Genomic DNA, 22,125 nt, shown 5'->3' on the forward strand with positions numbered 1-22,125 from the left:
TCGTGTCACATATGCCTTAGGTCAGATAGACGATATAATTTTGATGTAACATATCTCGTTAGTTAATCTAGTCCCATTCTATTTCCAGTAATGTTCAAGTTCTAAGTGTTTGATGACATAAAATCGATAATGTGTTACGTATAATATCTGGTAGAAATATATTATCGATTTTACGACATTAAACATTCGTTAGAACTTAAACATTACTAAAAATAGAATGGCAATAGATTAAATAATGTAGATGTGTTACATCAAATATTACCGTGATAATGCCTAATGAAAAGTCTGCATACGGCCTTAGCATTTAGTGTTTGGAATGTGAAACTGGATATTTTCAATGCATCCCGAAAATTCCCGATGTTGCAATGCAGGATATATGGAAATAGAAACTATGTCGAACAAATATGACAACAGCAATGCTAGCCACTGTTTAGCTTGTTTTTTAAAATAATTTTCTTGGATATTTTGAATCAAATAATATTGCACTCTACAAATTCCCTGAAAGGGGCACTTTTAACAAAGCAGTAAGTTTGAAAAGTCTACAGAAAGTTCTTATTAGGAACGGTCCTATTATATATGGTAATTTTAAAAATAGCCTGACTGGTATAAGCATGGTTTAGTAACAGAACACCAAGGTTTCTTGCATTTCATGTATACATTACCAGCCATATTGAGAAAACACCCAAGTACCATGATTAAATTTGCAATGGACTAATAACTTGTTACCGAATAGTTAATTTCCACCCTTTTAAAGTTACAGAGAGCAGAGCAGATATCAGATTTTGTTGTACAAGTCTAGAAAGTTGCTCACGTTTTAGACATTTCATCTTTCGTTCGGAAGATTTCTGGACTTGTCCATAACAAAATCTGATATTTAAATCATATCAGTCCTGATGAACTTATTTAAAGAGAACAGAGCAATCTACAAGACATTGCGTTATAGTGTGGTGTGCATCGTGGTTAAATTATTGAACTTTGTCCAATTCCTGAACATTTTTTGCGCAGGTCAGCAGGTGATATTGCTCAGTGTTTTCCAATAGCGAATAATGTAGGCCTATATACTCTGTCCTTCCGATTTGTTTCATTGCCAGTTGATACTATTTCAGCTTTGGGTCAACTCATAATTTCACCTCAAGCATAGATACATTTGCCCACAGTGTGTTTTTAAAACCACATTTGCAGCATTTGTGTTAATTTCATGCTGCTTTGAATGATTTTATGGTAGCTGCTGCTACAGAGCTTCTTTACCACTAGTTAACCACTAACCACAGGCCTTCTCAACTAGTTTAGGTGCCAACTGGAAAAGTTTAGCGATCATGAAGTGCAAACAGGTTTAGGGGAGGACTTTGAGAAGGAGCGCATGCGCAACCAAGTGCATAGGGGTGGGGTTCAGTTCAGTGGCCAGCCTCTGATGGGGTCCATCGGCAAAGTCCCAGCAGGGGCCCAGGCAGCGCCTCCCCCCTTCCCCAAAGCTCATAGATTTTAAGGCCCCTGAGAGATTGGTAAAAAGGCTCAGAGCTTCGGTATGGCTGCCTCTCCTCTTTTTCCCCCTTAAATTTATAATGTTCAGCACCACTCGACTGATGCCTCTAGCGGCGCCGCCAGTACACGCCGCCAGTTGAGAGGGCCTGTTATAAACCCTTGCAAGTTGACATCACCCATTTGAAGATGAATCACACATGTACATTACATTTTGATGCTGTAGCCTATTTTGTATGAATTGTCCTCTCTGCCAGTGCCTACCACCTCAGCATAGACAGCAGATTCCTTGTTGTGGAGTGTGCCAAGCATCTTTACTAGAGCTAGGTCTCAACAAATCATGAACAATTTTACTGACAGTCGTAATTGGTCAAGGGGAAATTCTTGATGAGGAAATAAATGCCCCCCCCCCCCCAGGGGTCGCGCTAAGTTGCGTTCTTGCGCGCCACGCGCATTTTTTTAAGTTTGAGCGCATCTATTCATTTTGCATACCAGTTCGGGGTTTTTCATGCGCGCAGAAAAATGAAAACATGTGAAAGAAAAATAAAAGCTTCGATCTCCAATATTTACGACCTGTCCAGAAATTATGTAACATAAAATGCAATAACATAAATGTTGATGTGAAGTCGCCAGTAGCATTGTAACATAATTTAAAAATAAAAATAAAATACACACCGCCAGCGTAATTTAACACAGATTGTGATATTGTCTAGAATCACTGATGAGTTTTATTGCAGTACTGAATGACGACACGTCACGTGAGTTGGTAATTTCTAATTCTAGGGATCTGTAAGAAATGCTTCAAGGGTGGTGTGTAGAGATATGCCATCTGGATATGCCCGCGGTGAAATTTACGAGGCCGTAGAAGAAAAAAGTGACAAAAATTTGCCCTTGAATTATGTTTTATAGTCAAAATACTCCAGTAATTCAATAAATATCATGATATTTGGCCTAAACTTGAACTCATTTTTTATTGAGTAAATCATGGCTTTTTCACTCGTGACATGTGACTTGCAATGCTGTTGAATTCTGCACTTTGCAAGTTGAACTGCATTTTATGGAATTCGCGAACTTTTATGGCATAAAGCAACACTTTTATAGCAAGTACACTGCGTGGGGAACTTTCTTTAAAAGCCAGATAGTTGGTTAATAGCGAGAATCACGGCGTGAAAGGGAGATCGCGTTTTGCCAGGCCTTAACTATTTACACATCATAACCAAAATCACAAAATCTGATACTGATATATTGAAACGCTGAGACGAATATACCTATTCGTCTCAGTTGAAACAGGCATTCAATACTTGACTAGAGAACCCCTCATTTTAGGATTTGAGCGCATATTTTTAACACTTTCAGGGGGTTCAGGGGTTCTGAGAACCCCTGGTTTTAAAACCTAGTGCTACCCCTGCCCCCCCCTCCAATTATAGATTTAGGAAAATTACAGATTTTAGTAAAAAAGCACTTATCTTCCATAAACTTATCGATCATATCGATCAGTGGTTCGTAACAAAGAAAGTGTGAGGCTTTGTGTTGTGATCATTTCGATCAGTGGTTCGTAACAAAGAAAGTGTGAACTTTTATGCATTAGCAGCATTACCGATCTTGATTTGCTGGAATTATCAAGATGGCCAAGTTCTTAAGGGGGTACTACACCCCTGTGGTAAATTTGTGACTATTTTTGCATTAAAAAAAATAAATAATAACACACTGGTAATAAAATGTATATTATTGGGGCAAGGAATCCAATTACTACACTGAAATTTCAGTGACACAAGACAAGCGGTTCAGTATATATGATAGAAAACAAGGTACATCCTAGCGGTACCTTATTTCTTATCATAAATAACAAACCGTTTGTCTTGGGTCACTGAAATTCCAGTGTAGTAATTGGATTCCTTGCCCCTATAATATACCTTTTGTTACCACTGTGCCCCGGGCCATTGTGTTATTAGTTTTTGAGAAAAATGCAAAAATAGACACAAATTTATCGAGGGGTGTAGTACCCCCTTAAAAATTAATGGTTATAGGGATAGGGGAAACAGGGCTGCCATTATAGCAAAATTGTGACTAAAATAGATTGGTGGCGACTCGAACATGGGGAAAAACGGCACCGCTGGTATATAAAGGATAGTGAAAATGTATAGTTAGATCAGAATCGGCCGATGTCAATTTTGTGATCAAAGACTGCCGATCTTGGGCTGGATCGCCAACACTATAAATCATGATACAATTTGCCATGTACAGAAACATGCAACATATACATACAAAATCCATGTGAGCATTTGAGCCTATTCAGGTGGTTGCAGCTGTGTCATACAATACCCCACAGTATTTTGTATTGTATGAGACATTATTTGTAATTTTCATTTAAATTATTCTTTTGTATTATTTAGTACAGTATTCATTCCATTAACCACCCAGGGTGCTTAACAGTCATTTTGGGTGCTTATTTTTTACATAATTGCATGTTTTACATAAACAAGTGGCCCAAAATGTTCATGCATCATCAATGTGCCATATCAGGGATCTATACGAAGGGATAAGCATCCTACATGTAGGTTACGTAACCAAACCGGAAGATGTATCCTAGGTCCAGACAATAGGCGGTTTAGCGGCCATTTTGTCTTCTACATGATTTTATTCATGTGTCCTTATACTTTAGTACACAAATATATAAGTTAACAGGTTTACAATTTTAAAATTATATTTTGAGTATACAATATATTCTGTAGTAAATCGATGAAATGACGGTGATTGTTCAGGTATTATATGCTTGATATAATTAAACTGTCTGACCAGCTAGTATTCTCCTCCGCCGTCAGTGTCATTTCAGTTGCGAAGGTGGAGGAGACTAAAGCTGTATTGACGAACACGCATGTGTTAAAAATGATGTAGCCTAGGTCGAACAATAGCGTGACATAGTTCCCGGCATTGTTCCTATGCACTTTCATCCTCCTGGCCATATGTTTCAGACCATGATGTAGATTTGCATGGGCAGTTAATAATATCACAGTTTGCTTGTTGTATAGTCACTGGGTGGGCGCTTATAAGGAGATGGCCGGTTAATGGCATGAATATTATATGAGGCTAGGATTGAGCTTGAATACTTTTCACAAGGTAGCTCCTTCATTGCTTAGTCAATGTGGTTCTGATACAGGTGAGGGTTACATTTTGCTTGCAGAGAAGAATGACGCTTAACCTCAAAACGTGGGGTTCTGATATTGGCTGATTGAATTATGTCACTGGAAAAGCCTTTAAAACATTGACAATTTTTGCCATTGTAGGTCTTTGCTTCATTTATTTCTTTGTTTATGGTAATCATACCTTTTGAAGGGGTAGATATTGGAGTGTATTATATGAGTGCAATTTTACATAGTATCAAAAATCAGTTTATCGTAGTGTCAGTGATAAAGTATAGGGGGCTGTGCAATAATTATGAGCCCTGGGGGTACTGTAAAATTGGGGGGGGCAAGAAATTTTTGGCGAGCCGAAAGGGGGGGCAAGCAATTTTTGGCCAGCCGAGAGGTGGGGGGAAGCAATTTTTGGCACATATTCATGGGGCGCGTTTTAAATAAAACGCTCTATAAAGGCTTAGGAAAACAGAACGGAAACACTTTAATATGCAAATTTTCCTGCTCGCTGCACTCGCAATATATATCTAGACCATATAAGGTTTGCAACTTGGGATCCCAAAAATTTGGCATGTGTAAGGGGGGGCAAAGATTTTTTGGTGGGCAAGCGATTTTTGGCAGACCGAGAGGGGGGGGCAAGCGATTTTTGGCAAGCCGTTCGGAAATTTTACCTCCCCCAGGGGGGGCTCATAATTATTGCACAGCCCCTAGAAGTATGGCGAAAGTTTTATGAAAATTGTTCAAATACCAAAAATAATGCTGATAAAATCATAAACAGTTCTAAGCAATTGCAAAGTTCTCCCAAATAGCGTAAAACAAACCCGTTGTCAAACATGGATAGAGAAAATAATACTATTGCATACATGTAAATAGAGATCTTGCATTGATAATCTTACCAAACCTAACCAATTGAATTTCTTTGGAAGCTTGGTTTGGGGTCAATTTTGAACTGGCATTTTTGGTACAATGACTTCAATCCCATGTTGAAGTTCATTTAGCATTTCGTTTTGATGCTATTTTTTTTTATATCAGGCTATAAAAAAACCAATAAAGCAAAACATAAATTTGATTTTAACATTTCCTGCTTTTTGTATAGTACATAAATTCATGGCCATATCTAAGGGGCTGTGCAGTGTTCAGTATATAATTATCTAAGAATCTCTGATAAATCCCTTGAATATGATGTCACTAATTGCTGTCGTAAAATTTGAAGCCTACACGTACATACTTATTTTGCATGAACATGATTAACCAGCTCATTGAAGGGATTTTCCCTGATCCCGATTTATAACCGATATGACTGAAATCTGCCGATTTAGATCAGCCTTGATCTGATTGGTACATTGCTATTGATAATGTGTTTCCCATCTTAGATGGTGAACCCTGATGAACTGGTGGTAAATTAGAATGCTGCCCTCTGTGTATTCTCATGTTCCTGGTCTGTCCATTTGAGAGGCGCATACATAAAGCCTGTATTTTAAAGCAAATTAAAAATGTGCGCCCATGGCCTCATGACCCTCCACAACGTGACCCCTGAGTGTCATTTGATGAACTGAGATCATGTATCGTGTTGTAAAGAATTAATTTATTTCCTTATTTATTTAGTTTAATTAAATTTATTTTACTGGCCCACCCGTTTAATACAGATACATTTCTTTTGGATACCGCAACCATGTGCGCAACCACTGCCACTGACCAATCAGCACTTTTTTACAACATTGTGCAGTGCTTTCAGAAGCATACAAGTTGGCCATAGCCAAACTAGAGCGGTTACCGCACCATAGCTGAACTATGTGGCTTCGGCAGTATATTGTGATATACCAATGTCACCGGGGGTCACACCTTCTTGGCATTTCGAGATAGAGACCCAAAATAGGAATATTTACCAGAGCCTTATGAGGAGCACCCTGGTGGGGAAATTATTTGAATTATATTTTTACTTTTTTCTCTTTCATTTGACACCACTCAGGGGGTTATACCTTCTTGGCATTTTGAGATATGAAAAGGACCCATATGAATATTGACCCGGGACTTATGATGAGTGGCACCCCCGGGTGTGGAAATATTTTTATTATATTCTTTATGTTTTCCTCTTTCATATGACACCACTCATGGGGTCATACCTTTGTGGCATTTAGAGATATGTCCATTTCAGACCAAATGGTTAGTCAGTTAGTAAGCTAGTAACATACATTTTGTACACTGATGTAGGCTGATACCATTTCATGGTTCAGCAAAAACTGCCACAATAGAACAATGTGAGACACTTCTGATTAAAACTATTTTTAATAACATATGGGCTTGGTTTCAAGCAATGACATTCAATGTCAACCTAGTACAGTATCAGTATTAATATCATAACTCTCTGTACAGTGTACAATGTACATTGCGTTCACATCCTGATATTATACTCGGAACTTGAATATTTTGTAAACATAGTGATGAATATATTTTTATTTCCTTAAGGGGGTACTACACCCCTGCCCAATTTTGTGCCTATTTTTGCATTTTTCTCAAAAATTATAGCGCATTGGGGACAAGTAAGATATGAATATTATAGGGGCAAGGACTACAACTACTGCACTGGAAATTTTATTTCAGCACAGACAACAGTTGTGGAGTTACAGTCAAAAAGTAAGGAAAACCAATATTTGATCAATAAATCAATAACTACTTGCCTTGAGTTGCTGAATTTTTAGTACAGTAGTTGTAGTCCTTGCCCCTATAATATACATATCTTACTTGTCACCAATGTGCTATAATTTTTGAGAAAAATGCAAAAATAGGCACAAATTGGCCATGGGTGTAGTACCCCCTTAAGGTTATGAGCATGTGTTTTTGTGCTGAGCATTCAATCTCAGATCGACCAGAGTGCCGGTGGAGAAAAAATATATATGTATAAAAAAATCAAAATCATTTTTTTTTTCAAACATTTAAACGTTATTCCAATATGAAAAATGCAGTTATCAATACAAAAAGGGATACATTTTGTTAAGGAAATCAATATCATATTTTTATGTGGAAAATATGGTCTCCATTCTTGAAAATGCTTCAGCTTCAGGGAGGTGGTGCCCCCAACGGGCTGCTGGCCCTGGATCCCCAGACCCCCGGCTTAGTTCCATTATTTTGACAAAGATGTAGTGGCATCTCTAATTAATTCATTGTCATTTGAATTGTTTCTTTGAAACAGAAAGTGTAGATGGTCATGTGGAAAGGTTGCAGCAAAGGCCCAGTGGAGCTGAAGTAGATGGCGATTCAGGTAAATGATTTCAATGCTTTTTAAAATACTAATAAATTTTTTAATAAAGCTGACTATAACAAATGGTTTGGCCAAATTGAATTTTACCTCGGGCAATGAAATTTACTGAACAAATTTGCCAAACTTGTATTACTCCAGACATGTGTATCACTTCTTCACTGATATGAATGACATTTTGTACAGATATTCTAGAAAAATACAGCACTATTTGTTTGCATAAAAAAATATTAAAATTATCATGTTTTGTCATACTGTTTTTGCAATGTCCGTGCTTCTGTGCTTCCATCCGGTTACTGTATTAGCTTGTTTCTATTGAGTCCCCTGCATTTTACCGGTAAAACTGTTTGCCGTCAAATAGCGGTGAAAGATGGATAACGGTCAGTTTCCATTGCACGTTGTTTACCGGTAAACAATCGATGAACAGCGTCGATTGACACGTCTGGAAAGTTTGCCGGCGAAAGGTTGTGCACTGGGGTCAATCCCCGGGTCAATCGCAAAGCATTGTGGATTTTAGTATTGTAGTATTTTCTTAATTGTTTGGCTAAAAATGAGGTAGCAAACTCGAGAAAAGAAGACTGAAGAATATGTTTGTTTTTATTAGCGTTGTCATTCGTTCTCGTATCACATTACGCCATCGGAATCCCCAAATTGACAGTTCTTTGTTATCGATCATGAGTATTCAGTATTGTTGCGCACAAAAAAATAGGTCTTCGAATTTGATCTTTCACAGTTTAATTTCAGTTAATATTCGTTTTAATGAATAATAATAACATTAACATTTAACAACATAATATCATGAATATTATAATCATGAAATCTTTCTAATCTTCTGAAGCACTCCGCTGCGGATTCGAGTTGATTTCTATTTATTTCTGATGCACAGCTGTCATCCGCTGTTGCCATTTTCTTTATTAGCAAGTGAGTCAAATATTTGTATATGTGATTAGGCCTATGAATTTTTGCGAACAGAATAGTAAATATATTAAACAAGCTAGCTCATTGACGATGTAGAGGTCAATTTCGCGACTCAACTTCCGTTTTCTTCCCTGTATGCGCATTCTAGCGGAACGGAGCGAGTTTCTATTGGAGTTCGCCGGTAAGCGTCCCCGCTATTTTCCTTCCTCAAGAAGGAAAACGTTACCGGTAAACTCTCACCGCTGTTTACCGGTAAATAGCGGGGAAGGTCAATTTCTATTGAGCAGAATTAATCCCATCACCGTCTTTTTACCGGTAAATGGTCCCAATAGAAACACGCTAAATCTTGTGAATGAATGGGCGGATTGACTTAAGATTTGTGAGGACACGGTGGCTCAGTGGTTACGGCCTTGGACTCGTAATCACTGTGTTGTGCCCTTTGGCAAGGCGCATTGCCTCGCTTGCGTCACCCCATTCAGGTGCAATGGGAAGCTCTTACGGGTAGTCATTTTGTAATGAAATGAAATCCACACTGTTACTAAAGTACTATTTTAATAGTACTTAAGTTAAAACTACCCTTATTGAGTATTTTAACCTGCTTTACTAATTACCCAAACTTTTAATGGCCAGCCGATATCTTGAAAAGCCAATTTTGACGATATTGCACCACTGCGCGCAAGATTTCTCAAGAACTACAGGGGCTAGGTGTCTAGGACAAGGTTCAAGTTCAAAACATTTAACAAAAACTAATATTGGAGAAAAAATTATTTCAGTAAATTATGCCCATATTCCCCCTTAAACGCTGATATCATGTGAACCAGCGCAATCACACGTTCAGATTAAGAGTTCATTATTCTCCATTCAGAAGAGATGGCAATTTAGGATCCTCTCTGGCCACTTTAAAGCTAGAACTCTGGCATTCCCAGGGGCACAGCCAACTGGATTTCACTCAAACCCTGGATTCCCACAGGGCCCTTGAGTTGGCCCCAGGACCTCTCGTTGTGAATTGGTTTACACAAGCTCATTTCAAAAGTAGCCTGATAATCTATTTAAGAATTACTTATCTGGATACATGTATATCTACCAATCCTTGTGTGTGTATGTATACATGTACATGTCATGTGGTATTTTAAGTATTTATTAATGAAATTGTTTTCATCAGAAAAGATAACCTGAATAAAAGGTTATCTTTATGCCTGACTTCATGCATTAATTATGTTAAAGGGAGTGGCAAATGTTAAAGGTCACAAAAGATTGAGCTGTCTTTTAACCTACCCAGTGTCAAGTTCAGCATTCACTTCAAAACATCAGACTATGAATGAAGTATGCATGATATATATTTGTGTGTGTATGTGGAGGGGTGTGTGCATGTGAATGAGAGGATTAGTTTTTCATGTGGTTGCGGTATGTGACGTATGATGTCATTATGATTTTTACCTAATCAAATAGAGTAACCTTTGCCAGCATTTTAGTCTGACAGGCATTCTTATTTCTTACTAATAACTCTTAACACTGAAGTTGGTGTACCTAATGTTGGTGATGTCAAACATTTGTGTACTGCATCCAAGTACAAATAACTAGTCCTGTTGAGTGTTAGACTGTCCCACAGTCTTGATTCCATCTCTGGGTAATGGAGCAATACATCAAGGCCTACTACAAAATCCCACCCTACCCCCGCTGCTCAATTCTCTCCAAATTCTGCTTTTTAAAGCTAAAACCACCTTGACGGAGAAATAAAGTCAAACTATGTGGTAAATTAAATTATGAGAAAGGTTTTTAACACAAGTCAACACATACATAAATGACAGCCAGTGAAAAAATTTCACTGACCATCCAGGATTTGAACCTGGGGCCTTCGGATCACCGGACCGATGCTCTACCAACTGAGCTAATGAGTCGGATGGAGAAGAGCACTGATGTTATTATCTATAGGCCTTCAGTTCAATGCCTGCCCTCTATCATCTTCTCATCCAAGAAGCTCAGTTGGTAGAGCATCGGTCCGGTGATCCGAAGGTCCCAGGTTCAAATCCTGGATGGTCAGTGAAATTTTTTCACTGGCTGTCATTCATGTATGTGTTGACTTGTGTTAAAAACTTTTCTCATAATTTAATTTACCACATAGTTTGACTTTATTTCTCCGTCTCGAATATTAATTCGGAATGATTTCCAAACCTCTTTCTTAAAGCTTCTTGGATGAGAAGATGATAGAGGGCGGTATTGAACCGAAGGCCTATAGATAATAACATCAGTGCTCTTCTCCATCTGACTCATTAGCTCAGTTGGTAGAGCATCGGGCCGGTGATCCGAAGGTCCCAGGTTCAAATCCTGGATGGTCAGTGAAATTTTTTCACTGGCTGTCATTTATGTATGTGTTGACTTGTGTTAAAAAACCCCTAGATGAGTAAACGGGAGCGGTTAGTAACGGGAGCGGTTAGCATAAACGATGGAAAATGGTAATTATGACAATTGGTATCGATTTAACAGCTCAATTATTAGGGCCTACTCGGTCAGTGATGTGGTACCATTTGTTGCTTCCATTTTGCAAACGATTTCCTTTAGCATAATCTTTTGCGTAATTTTTGTACTAAATACCCTTTTGACTTATTTTTTCTTTGTCTTTCCTTTTTTCTTTCAGTTTCTCTCTCTATTTCTTTCCATTTCTTGCTTTCCCGTAGTGGCGTGCAAGCAGCACATTGAAAGGGGGGAGGTTGTTCAGTTCCCCGCATGGAGTCTGATTAGGAGTGTGAAGGGGCAAATTTTTTCCGCTGAATCCTCCGAATGACCAACAAAAGTGGGGGAATTGCCCGCCTGCCCCCCCCTTTGCGCACACCACTGTTTTCCGTTATTTCGCTCCATTTCTCTCCTTTTTATTTTCTTGCTTGTTCCTTTCTTTCTTTCTCTCTGTCTGTCTCTCTCTCTCTCTATCTCTTTCTTTCTTTCTGTCTGTCTGTCTGTCTTTTTTTGTCTTTCACATTCTTTCTGTTCGTTTCTCTCACCCTTTCTCTTTCTTGCTTTCTTTCTTTCTTTCTTTCATTCTTTCTTTCATTCTTTCTTTCATTCTTTCTTTTTCTTTCTGTCTGTCTGTCTTTATTTCTTTGTCTTTCTTTCTTTCTGTCTGTCTTTCTGTCGTTGTCTTTCTTTCTTTCTTTCTATCTGTCTTTTTGTCTTTCTTCGTCTTTCTTTCTTTCTGTCTGTCTTTCTTTCTTTCTTTGTCTTTCTTTCTTTCTGTCTGTCTGTCTTTCTTTCTTTGTCTTTCTTTCTTTCTTTCTTTCTTTTCTGTATACATATGTACATGTGGCTTTCTGATTAACCTCATGTGACTCCTCGCCACAACTGAGCCCGGATGTCGCCAATCATCATTTTTGAGATATTCAACCAAAATATTCTGCTTGAAATTAGCTTTAAAATGATGTATATCATGTCTATAGTACTTGACATTTAAGTAGTGAAAAATCAATAAAACAGGCAATAAATCCTTTTTTTCCTATTGTTTATTGTTAAGTTCGATGGAGCATATCTCAATAGTGGCACTAGCGACATCCGGGCTCAGTTGTGGCGAGGAGTCACATATTTGGCCATTCTAAAAAGTGCCCATTTTTGCGGTCTTCGTGCGAATTTGTTCCACTTTTGCACGCATGTATGTGGCCGTTTCTTTCTTTCTTTCGTTCTTTCTTTTAAATTTGTTTCTGTTTCATCAAGTAGGCCTATACTACTATAGCAACATTGGGTTTCAAGAAGGTTGAGTTACATAGGAGGCGTAACTTCAGGTGGTGGGGTGGGGGAAATGGTAATTATGGCAATTGGTATCGCTCTTACCAGTCCAATAACGCGTGTTTGCATATTAGAATTTGACCAAAACACAAATCCATTTTGCGTATTTTTGGTAGGCCATACTTTTTAACTTCTTTCTTTCCATTTGTCACTTCCCCTTCCTTTCTTTTTTTTTTCTTTCTTTCTTTCGTTCGTTCTTTGTTTTCTTTGATCTCTTTTCGACACATCCTTCCGTCCTCACTTTCTTTCATTCCTACCCTTTCCCACCATTTATTTATTTATTTCTGCCAGGGCTCCTTGTCATTAAACCTTTCTTTCCTTTCATTTCTTTCTTTCTTATTTTCCTTCGTTCTCAGTCCTTCTATCTCTCTTTACTTTTGCTCACATCATTTCTTTACTTCTTTCTCATTTTCCCTCTCTGTGTCTTTTTCCTTCTATCTATATCTCTTACGTTAGGTTTTTCTTTCCCTTTCTCCTACTCTGTCTTTCTTCCTGGCCGTGTGTCCTGAACTCGCCACCCTTAGCGTTACATGACAAATATTATGAATTTTTACACCAACCGGGTTTCTAATTAGATTATCTCGACAATCATCAACCCTAAAGTAGCAAAAGTATACATTTTTGGAAAGCTAAAAGCATAAGCAATTCAAATATATACATTTCAACTCATTATACAGGGTGACCTGCAAGTTATACAGGGTGGAATAAAAAAGATTTTGATAAAAAATGGGTCACTCAATGCATTACTTATTACCAACTTACAGTAATAAACTGGAAGTAAGCAACATTCATTTGGTTAGAGGATATGGAGAGCCAACTGACTTTGGAAGAAACCAAAATCACAGCTGTTTGGTAATCTAGGAATATAGGGTGTCCCAAAGTATGTTAGATTTTTTTACAATTCAACATATTTTGAACCTAAACATTTTCCCCCTAACCCATACAGAAAAAAATATGTCCATATTTAGATTCCTCGTCAAATTTCCCTTTAGAAAATCTATACTTTGACTATGATAGGATAAGTAATTAAAATTTTACAGTAACTTTTAGATTTTGAAGACATCTGCAATACTACAGTGTTTAATATGACCACGGGTAGTTTTGTATGGAAAAGTTTGTATTTTCTAGACTAAACCAATCATAAATTATTAAAAACAATTAGTAGAATTGTTTAGCTGTAAGGCCATGAGTGTTTTAGATGCTAAATAGAGTCCAAATCCAATTGACAGCCTTTACAGAAGCAGATTACGCACTAAAATACCAATCCCATAGAGTTTGTGTGTACCACATCCCCCACCACCGCCACCCTGCCCATTCTGAATTCTAAGAAGCACAGTGTCAGTATTAAAAAAGCTAAAGTATTTCTTTTTACAGGGTTGAAAGTGCATTTTATTTAGCAATAAAATGAGACCACAAGCATGACAATACTTTCTTGCTTGACAGAGATATCATCATTTGTTTTGAGTCGACTTTGGCAAAATGTAACGTCGCCACCTTTTTTTGGTGGCGAGCTCAAGACACACGACCTCCTCTCTAGGCCTACTCGAGTTATAGTCAAACGCATCAAAACTCAAAATTTATTTTCAAATTACAAATTTACATACCTTTAAATCAGTTGCGTGTAGCGTGATATGGACAGGCATGTGCCTCCGACAGATATGAAAATTTAGAAAATTCCACAGGAAAATTGCCGCCAAATTACATACGAAGACATAAAACTGCGCCATCAATCCCCCCCATGGTGGTGACCCTCCTCAATATGATAACTACTTAAAATCTTCTAACGGTAATAGCATTTACTGTCGCAATTTTCGTACCATCTCTGCCATTTTTGGGTCTTGAGGTTGACGCGTCCTCGCTCGCTGGGTTGTTATGCGTGTGTGCGTATTAATGTGCGTAGGCCTATAGCATGGCAACGAAATGACGGGCCACCATTGGTTGATCCACCAAATAAATCCAAATAATTATTTGTATTTATTAATTTATCTATCTATCTATGCAATTACCATGCATCTGGAAATGCTAGAACTTATTTATTTATCTATTTATTAATTTATTTGTCATCTATAATCTCTGACATGATACCGATGAATCGATCAGTTCCTCTTCAAAGTATCGATTATCGGCAAGTTCCTCTTTAATAGTATAGATGCAGAAGTAGATGCAGTCATTTATGCGTCAATTTACCCAATAATTTACTTTAGCCTTCAGTGCGTGTAGTATGTGAAACAAATTCAGATTGCATTCGAAATCAAAAAAAGCTACACAAATTAAGGGTTTTTTTCACCCAAAAAACACTCAAATGTGAGTGAATTCATTTCAAACGCTGTGACAGGAAACTTGGAATCAACTTTGCTTGGCCTTATCCCAGATTTTGGTCAGTCTGATGAAAGCTAAAAATTCTTCCCAGTATGCAACTATATCCCTGTTTTTGGTTAGTCAGAGGAAAGCTAAAAATTCATCCCAAGATGCAACTTTGTAAACTCTTTGAATTAATATCAGGACAAAATTGACTTGAGACATGATCAACAGATCAAGAGCAACATTTGTGTCTAATGTCACTAATTGATTCACTGTTTGCAGAGAGTCAGACACCCACACTTTTTATTTTTGTTACACCCTTTTTACCAAGGCACCCTTTTTATGCCTCCACCGCGAGGCATACTGTTTTTGCAATGTCCGTGCTTCCGTCCGGATGCTGTATCTCAGGCATGGATGGGAGGTCAAATTACTAAAAACTGTTGTATGGGCAAGGTCATTTCGGGGTCATCCGGGGTCACCCAGGGATCATCTAAGGTCAAATTACTAAATATTGTCTTATGTGCATGAAACTTAGTGTGGGTACAGTCAACATTTAGAGTCAATTTTTTGGAAGGTCATTTTGAGGTCATCCGGGGTGGGGTCACCCAGGGGTCATCTAAGGTCAAATTAATAAAATTGGTCGTATGGGCTTGAAACTTGGTAGGTACAGTCAACATTTAGAGCCAAATTTTTGGAAGGTCAATTTGGGGTCATCCGAGGTCACTAGGGTCACCCAGGGGTCATCTAAGGTCAAATTAATAAAATTGGTCGTATGGGCATGAAACTTGGTGGGTACAGTCAACTTTTAGAGCCAAATTTTTGGAAGGTCATTTTAGGGTCATCTGAGGTCACCTAGGGGTCATCTGAGTTCAAATTACTAAAATTGTCATATCGCATGAAACTTGGTAGGTACAGTCAACATTTAGAGCCACATTTTGGATGGTCATTTCGTGGTCACCCAGGTGGCATCTAAGGTCAAATTGGTTGTATGGGCATGAAACTTGGTAGGTACAGTCAACATTTAGAGCCAAATTTTTGGATGGTCATTTTTGGGTCACCCAGGGGTCATCTAAAGGTCTAATTGATAAAATTGGTCGTATGGGCATGAAACTTGGTGGGTACAGTCAGCATTTAGAGCTAAATTTTTGGCATGTCATTTTGGAGTCATCCAGGGTCACCCAGAGGTCATCTGAGGTCAAATTACTAAAAATGAATTTGCACACATTTAAATCGCCCCATGGTGGAGGCATCCCATTCGACGTCTTGCGTCGAAAACCGCAACTGGCCATTAGTAGTCAGGGCACTGAAAAAGGTGCAATACGTGTATATAGAAATTTCACTTGCAAACAAGGCGACCACCAATCAACACTTTCCTTGCAACATTTGGGACAGCCCAGTGCTATGTAAGTAAACAAATTGGCTGCAGGGTGTTAGCCAGGATCCAATATCGATCGATCACACGCAATTTGGGTTGAGGTAAATCAACTACATGTATGCTGATTGCTGAATTCCACACCTATATATCATGCGAGCGTGTGTATATCATGCAGAAGTCTGATGTTTTTCCATTAAGTTCATATTATGTGAACGATGCAAATATTTTGTGTGAAAATTACTATTGTAGTTGTACTGAATAATAAACAAAACATTTTAATTTGTAACTCTTCTTTTTTGGCATTCAAATTTTGTTTTTGTCATGAAATTTCTCATCTCAATTGCTGTGTTCAGCGAAACAGTATACATAGCCTACTCTTCTTCACTCCATCATTTTATGCATGATGATAACGTCACTCATAAAATATACCATCAATGTAATAAACTATCGCACATCGCAACACATCATGGAAATCTAAACATTTGCATATCACATGTTAGAGTTTTGGCAAGGGTTTTGGAGGATATTGTGCATAATTGGGCTGGAAGCATGTAAACATGCTGATCAATGGAATTCTATCTTGCGATATGGTTTGCGAGTTTGGCGGTTTTTCTTGGAAACTCATTGATTTTATTATTCAATAACAATACATTGTAAGTTAAAACATCCCCCACGAATACAATTTTTGAATAGATCGCCCTGCACATTAAGCAGGTTGCACTCATCACCTGTGTATGTCTGCAATCATAGATTGAATACAATACTGTTCTTTTCAAAAATACTAATCTTACAGTAGACTATGCCATAGTCGAATTTTATTAAAAATATGTTATTATTAGTCATGATGAACCCATTTCATTGAACTCAAAATTATACTGATGTTTATTAAAATTAAAGTATTCAATAGTAAAACGGTCATAAAGAATTAAGAATAGCAGATGATTAGTGACAATAAAAGTAATTGAATGCAACATTATCTTGCATAATTATAATGGCTCACTTTACTACTGAACAATTCTGATTTTGGAATCTACCAGTTTATTGATAGCGAACCACAAAAATCCGACTATGGACTTTGAATTTTAAGCAGAACTTTGCCCCGGACTTTGCTCTCTAAAACACACTGTCAAGCATACTTGTTTATCAGTCCATTAACCACAAGTACTAAGCATGGTATAGTACAAGACGCGCTAGATATTTGATGAGAGATTAACTTTCGCGTTGAAAGCGCCGCAAATACCACAGATAGTTGTGTACGGTGTAGTTAATGGTAATGCCGTGGGCCCGGAAGTTAAAACCATAACGAGATATGGGCGACCAATCACAAGGCAGATCCATTTAAAGATGCATTACATCATGGCCAATTTTAGTTAGGCCAGAAATTGGCCTAACTCTCCATAGAGTCCCGTGTTAAAAATCTTAACCGCAAGGCAAAGTCAGTAGTCCACTTGGGAAGCTAACAAACAGAGGGAGTGCGGTGACTTAAAAGATCAGATACAGATGTGAAAATCTATCAGTTGCACACAAATCAATATAAATCCGAGTTAAATGTAATAGCCAGAGTATTTAAAATGGGCAAGTGGACTACCGAGAAGTCTAATCTTACAGGTGCGAGTGATTAGCATTTCTTTGACATCTACAAATGTATGGTTCAATGCATAGGTACCGTGTGAACGTTGTAGTGCTGGGCGATCTATTCAAAAATTGTATTCATCGATTGCTGCATACCGTATTGTTTGTAATAAACGCTCCCCCTCTAATAAACGCCCCTCCAATATTTCCGTGAAAAATTGACAAAAATGCAAACATTTCCATGTCATATCGTGTAAGTAAGCATAAAGCTTTCACCAGTCATGCAGTGACGATCGCTAAATTGCATGGACAAATCCTATTATGACTCAAACTTCCACCCATTTTATTGCCTAATTATGGTAGAATTTCACCAGATTCTTGCTTGATGATGCACTTGATTTTAACTCTGCAACCAGAAGTACAATTTTAATGGTTTGGACCATTATACTTTAGCAGTTCTCAAGTGTGAATCAATAATGGACACAAATCTGAATTGAAAATTGTTGACATTGGGCTCACTCCTCTTGTCACATATAAGTGAACCAAAATGACATAAAACCTTGATTACCGGTACACCAAAAAATACTACCTCATCAGTCTTGCCTACTCATAAGCCATGATAGTTTTGGTGGTTTTATTTTAGAATAATAAAATGAAAAGTCCCCCATGCATATATGTACACTGGTGTGAAAGGTTTTTTCTTTTTTGGTCGTCAGCAACACTAAGCTTCATATCTCAAGTATTGCATGTCTAGCTTAAAATTAGGCCTGGACATAGCTGCGTTATTGTGTAGCTTCAGTGTGGCATTCTGTTAGTGATGTATCGTCTTTACCTAACTCACATGCACACTGTTGTACCAGCAAACCTTTACTTCATTTCTCAAAGAATTGTCAAAAAAGAATGTAGGCTTCTGAAAAGGCGAGCAGCATAGGGTATGTGGCTGACCCAACTATAAGGCTGACACTTGACAGCTCGTTCAAAATGCCCCAACGGTATTAGAATAACATCATTTTGCACCACAAAACACATTCAGAATTGTTTGTAAAGATTTCATGATACATGTACATGATAATCCAACGGCGACTTCAAAAATGTCGACATCAATATTCAACCCCCTGTGAAAAGGTTTGTCAAGCTAAGCATGAGTTTCAAACGTGATTTCCTCTAAAGCAATTCGCCATAGAAGTAATAATGTAATAGGATCAATTACCATAGCAATAGGTGAAAACAATTTTTGAATGAATTGTCCTGCGCTGTAAGTACCATATTCATTCCATTAACTCGGCCCTGATTTGGTAAAACGATCTAACTTGAAATTTGGACATTTTGAGATAAATCCATATCATGGGTAATGTAAGGGCGCTCTTTCCATTGGTGACATCCTAAAATCACCACCATGCCACCAAATAATGAGATTTTTATATTTTCCAAGACATTAGATCTGTTTAATAATTTATTTTATTCAAAAAGAAAAACGTCAAGTGTTCAAACTTTAAAGCTCTTTTTCTCGAAACAGCGAATTTAATTTCAAGTTAGATCATTTTACCAAATCAGGGCCGAACTGCCCACGGCACTTAACAAAGTCATTTTGGGTGGGCGCTTATTTTTTACATTGTTTTTAAAGCCGACAATATGTAAAAAAGGCACAAAATGTTCATCAGTGTGTCGGATGTTTCCGACCATGATTCGGATTTGCATGGGCAGTGATAAACTAATATCACAGTTTGCTTGTTGCAAAGTCACTGGGTGGGCACTTATAGGGGCATGGGTAGTTAATGGAACGAATACGGTAGGTTCCTGTCATGTCTGTATGTGTGCACCATAGGTTGATCACAATACTACTCTTTCACTAATCATACAGGTGTGAGTGAAACATACATAGACTCTGCATAATGTGAAATTTCCATAGAATTATGATCCCGGTCTTAATATGCATATTCTTTGCTAATCAGTGGTGCGATGCAGAGTTTCAGTGTGCGTCTAGTGCAGGGCAATACATTCAAAAATTGTTTTCACCTATCACTATGATAATAAATCTACTACTTCTAATCACTACTTCTATGTTGTAGTTGAAGCCTAGATTGCAGTGGCGTGCGCAAAAGGGGTCAGGGGGCACATGCCCCCCACTTTTGTTGGTCATTCGGGGGAAAACGCTAAAACCGCACCTTACACACCTAAATCAGACTCCATTCCGCCCAACTGAACAACCTGCCCCCCACTTTCAATGTGCTGCGAACACCACTGCTAGATTGAGCTACTACTGTAGCCCCTGCACATCATTATAATGGTGACTTTATTTGATCCAGCAGTGCAGTGTTAAAAGAAGTTGTATCTAACTTTGTGATGACCAATTTTTATGCAATTTGAGATTGAAAATAGCAACAGTCATGACTCAATGCAATTCTAAATTTAGAATTGAAGGGAGGTCATTACATAATATGTAAACTAGTGGAAAACTAACTAAATGTATCATTTAAAAGTTGTTGTGGGCCTTTCAATGCATCAACAAAGTAAAATCTTTGTTTTTTTCGAGGGGCAGCCAGTCAAATTCACTGAAATTGTTCACATGATTTTTTGGGAGTGGCCTTCTTTTTAAGGGCAGAGTAATGGGAGAGAACATGGACCTTTTCGAGCATCATTATTTCTGAATTGTATCTCCAAAGTATATAAAACTATACATTTTTGGAAAGGAAATGAGTCAAGGAATCCCATGGTGACGCCAGATTTTTCAAAAATCTTGAGTTTTTGATAAAATCACAAAAAATCACTTTTTTACCCCAATTTTTTTGTGACAACTTAAAAAAAAATCAGTTCGGAGTAAAAAAAAATTAGTTAGCTTTTAATGAAGAAGAGACATGAACTTAGGGAAGGTTTTTTATTTTTTGAAATTCGCTCTTTTTGAAATATTGAAAAAACATGTGAAAAAAGCAATTTTGTCATTCTATTCAGCTAAAAATTGCACATAATGGTGTATATTTTTGTTTAAAACAAATATTTTGAAAAAATGAGAAAACCTTCCCTAGACTTTGATGTACTCTAAACGATAGTGCAAAAAGTTTACCTTTTGCTTGCATATTTTTCGAGTTATCTTGTCACAAAAATCGTGCAATATTGTCAAAAGTGAACTATGAGAAATTGACGTTTAGTAAAAAAATGTCAAAATTATGCACAAAATGTCCTTATATTTTAAAACGGCAAGACTTTCACGCTTGTAAAAGCTGTACCTGGTGCATGGTCTTAATATGCATCTTTTTGCAACAATGAATTTATAATGTCTGCTTTTAGTCCGCCAAAATTCAACATAATTAAAAAATCTAAGTGGCATTTTGACTGCAAATTTGTGTTTTGTTTACACCGCATTTGCGGCGTTAAAAACATACCGAATGCGCCTTTGACTGCGTTGGACATACGCGAGAGTTGCGCCACGTCACGCTTCGAATCGCTGCGTAATCACAATATTTCGCATTCAGCAAGATTTCTGACTCATTATTTCCGCCAATTTACTAAGCTGTCTTGAGCCATGTGACTTTTTAGAGTTGAAAAGAGTGAAATAAATCAAGCAAAAATACGTGTAAATATTAACAAGTTGTATTTTATCAGTTTCAAGTGAAAGAATACATCTTAGTGTTGATAAAATCAAGAAATCTCAAATTCGGGCGTGGACGAATGTGTCTTCCATTACTCTGGCCTTAAACTCTTTGTTTTGAACTTGTGTTTATCTCTTTTCTTTCCATAAAGGCCAGCATGCTTATGCTTTTTAGCCTGGAATGGGTATTTTGCTTGGGTCTGGTCCCATCAGGAACTAAGTGTGTCTCCACACAGAGTGACAATTTGGCTACAGCCTGCTAGGGCACCAAGGCAAACATGCTACAGCATGTGCCCAAAGTTACACATTTGGGTGGGGGTGGGGGTGTACCAAGGCAAGAGCATGGGGACAGCCTTTTTGAAGTATGGCGGGCACAAAAGGAGAGGGTGTATGTTGGTTTGAGTAAACTTTTGTCAGCTGAGAAAGCATACAAAGGTTTAATTACTCAAACCAAAGTACGCCCTCTCCTTTTGTGCCCGCCATACTTCAAAAAGGCTTATAAATTTTATTATTGCATGCCCATCACAATTTTTACATGTGGGGTGAATCTTAAACTGTTCACAGATGTACTTCTGTGTAAGGGATCCCTATACCATCAAAAACCAATATTGATGATGCATAATTGTCAAGCAACGAGCTGTGAGCATGTGATTGACATGATGTTATGATTATTTGGTCATTTAATATAGTAGACTTATAGCAATCTGAATTAAGTGCAAAAATAGTAAATTGGTAG

At 37.7% G+C, this 22,125-nt stretch overlaps 1 protein-coding gene across 2 annotated transcripts in view; it reads left to right on the forward strand.

Moving 5' to 3' along the window:
* The window catches only part of LOC140136849 (transcriptional regulator protein Pur-beta-like), a 73,653-nt gene that overhangs the window by 3,462 nt on the left and 48,066 nt on the right, over window positions 1-22,125 (forward strand). For both annotated transcript variants that reach the window (XM_072158447.1, XM_072158448.1), the window contains exon 2: window positions 7,801-7,869. In XM_072158447.1, the coding sequence (XP_072014548.1) occupies window positions 7,801-7,869 (69 nt within the window). The remainder of the gene's footprint in view (window positions 1-7,800; window positions 7,870-22,125) is intronic.

Source organism: Amphiura filiformis, chromosome 17, assembly GCF_039555335.1.
Source record: "Amphiura filiformis chromosome 17, Afil_fr2py, whole genome shotgun sequence".
NCBI classification, from domain to species: Eukaryota; Metazoa; Echinodermata; class Ophiuroidea; order Amphilepidida; family Amphiuridae; genus Amphiura; species Amphiura filiformis.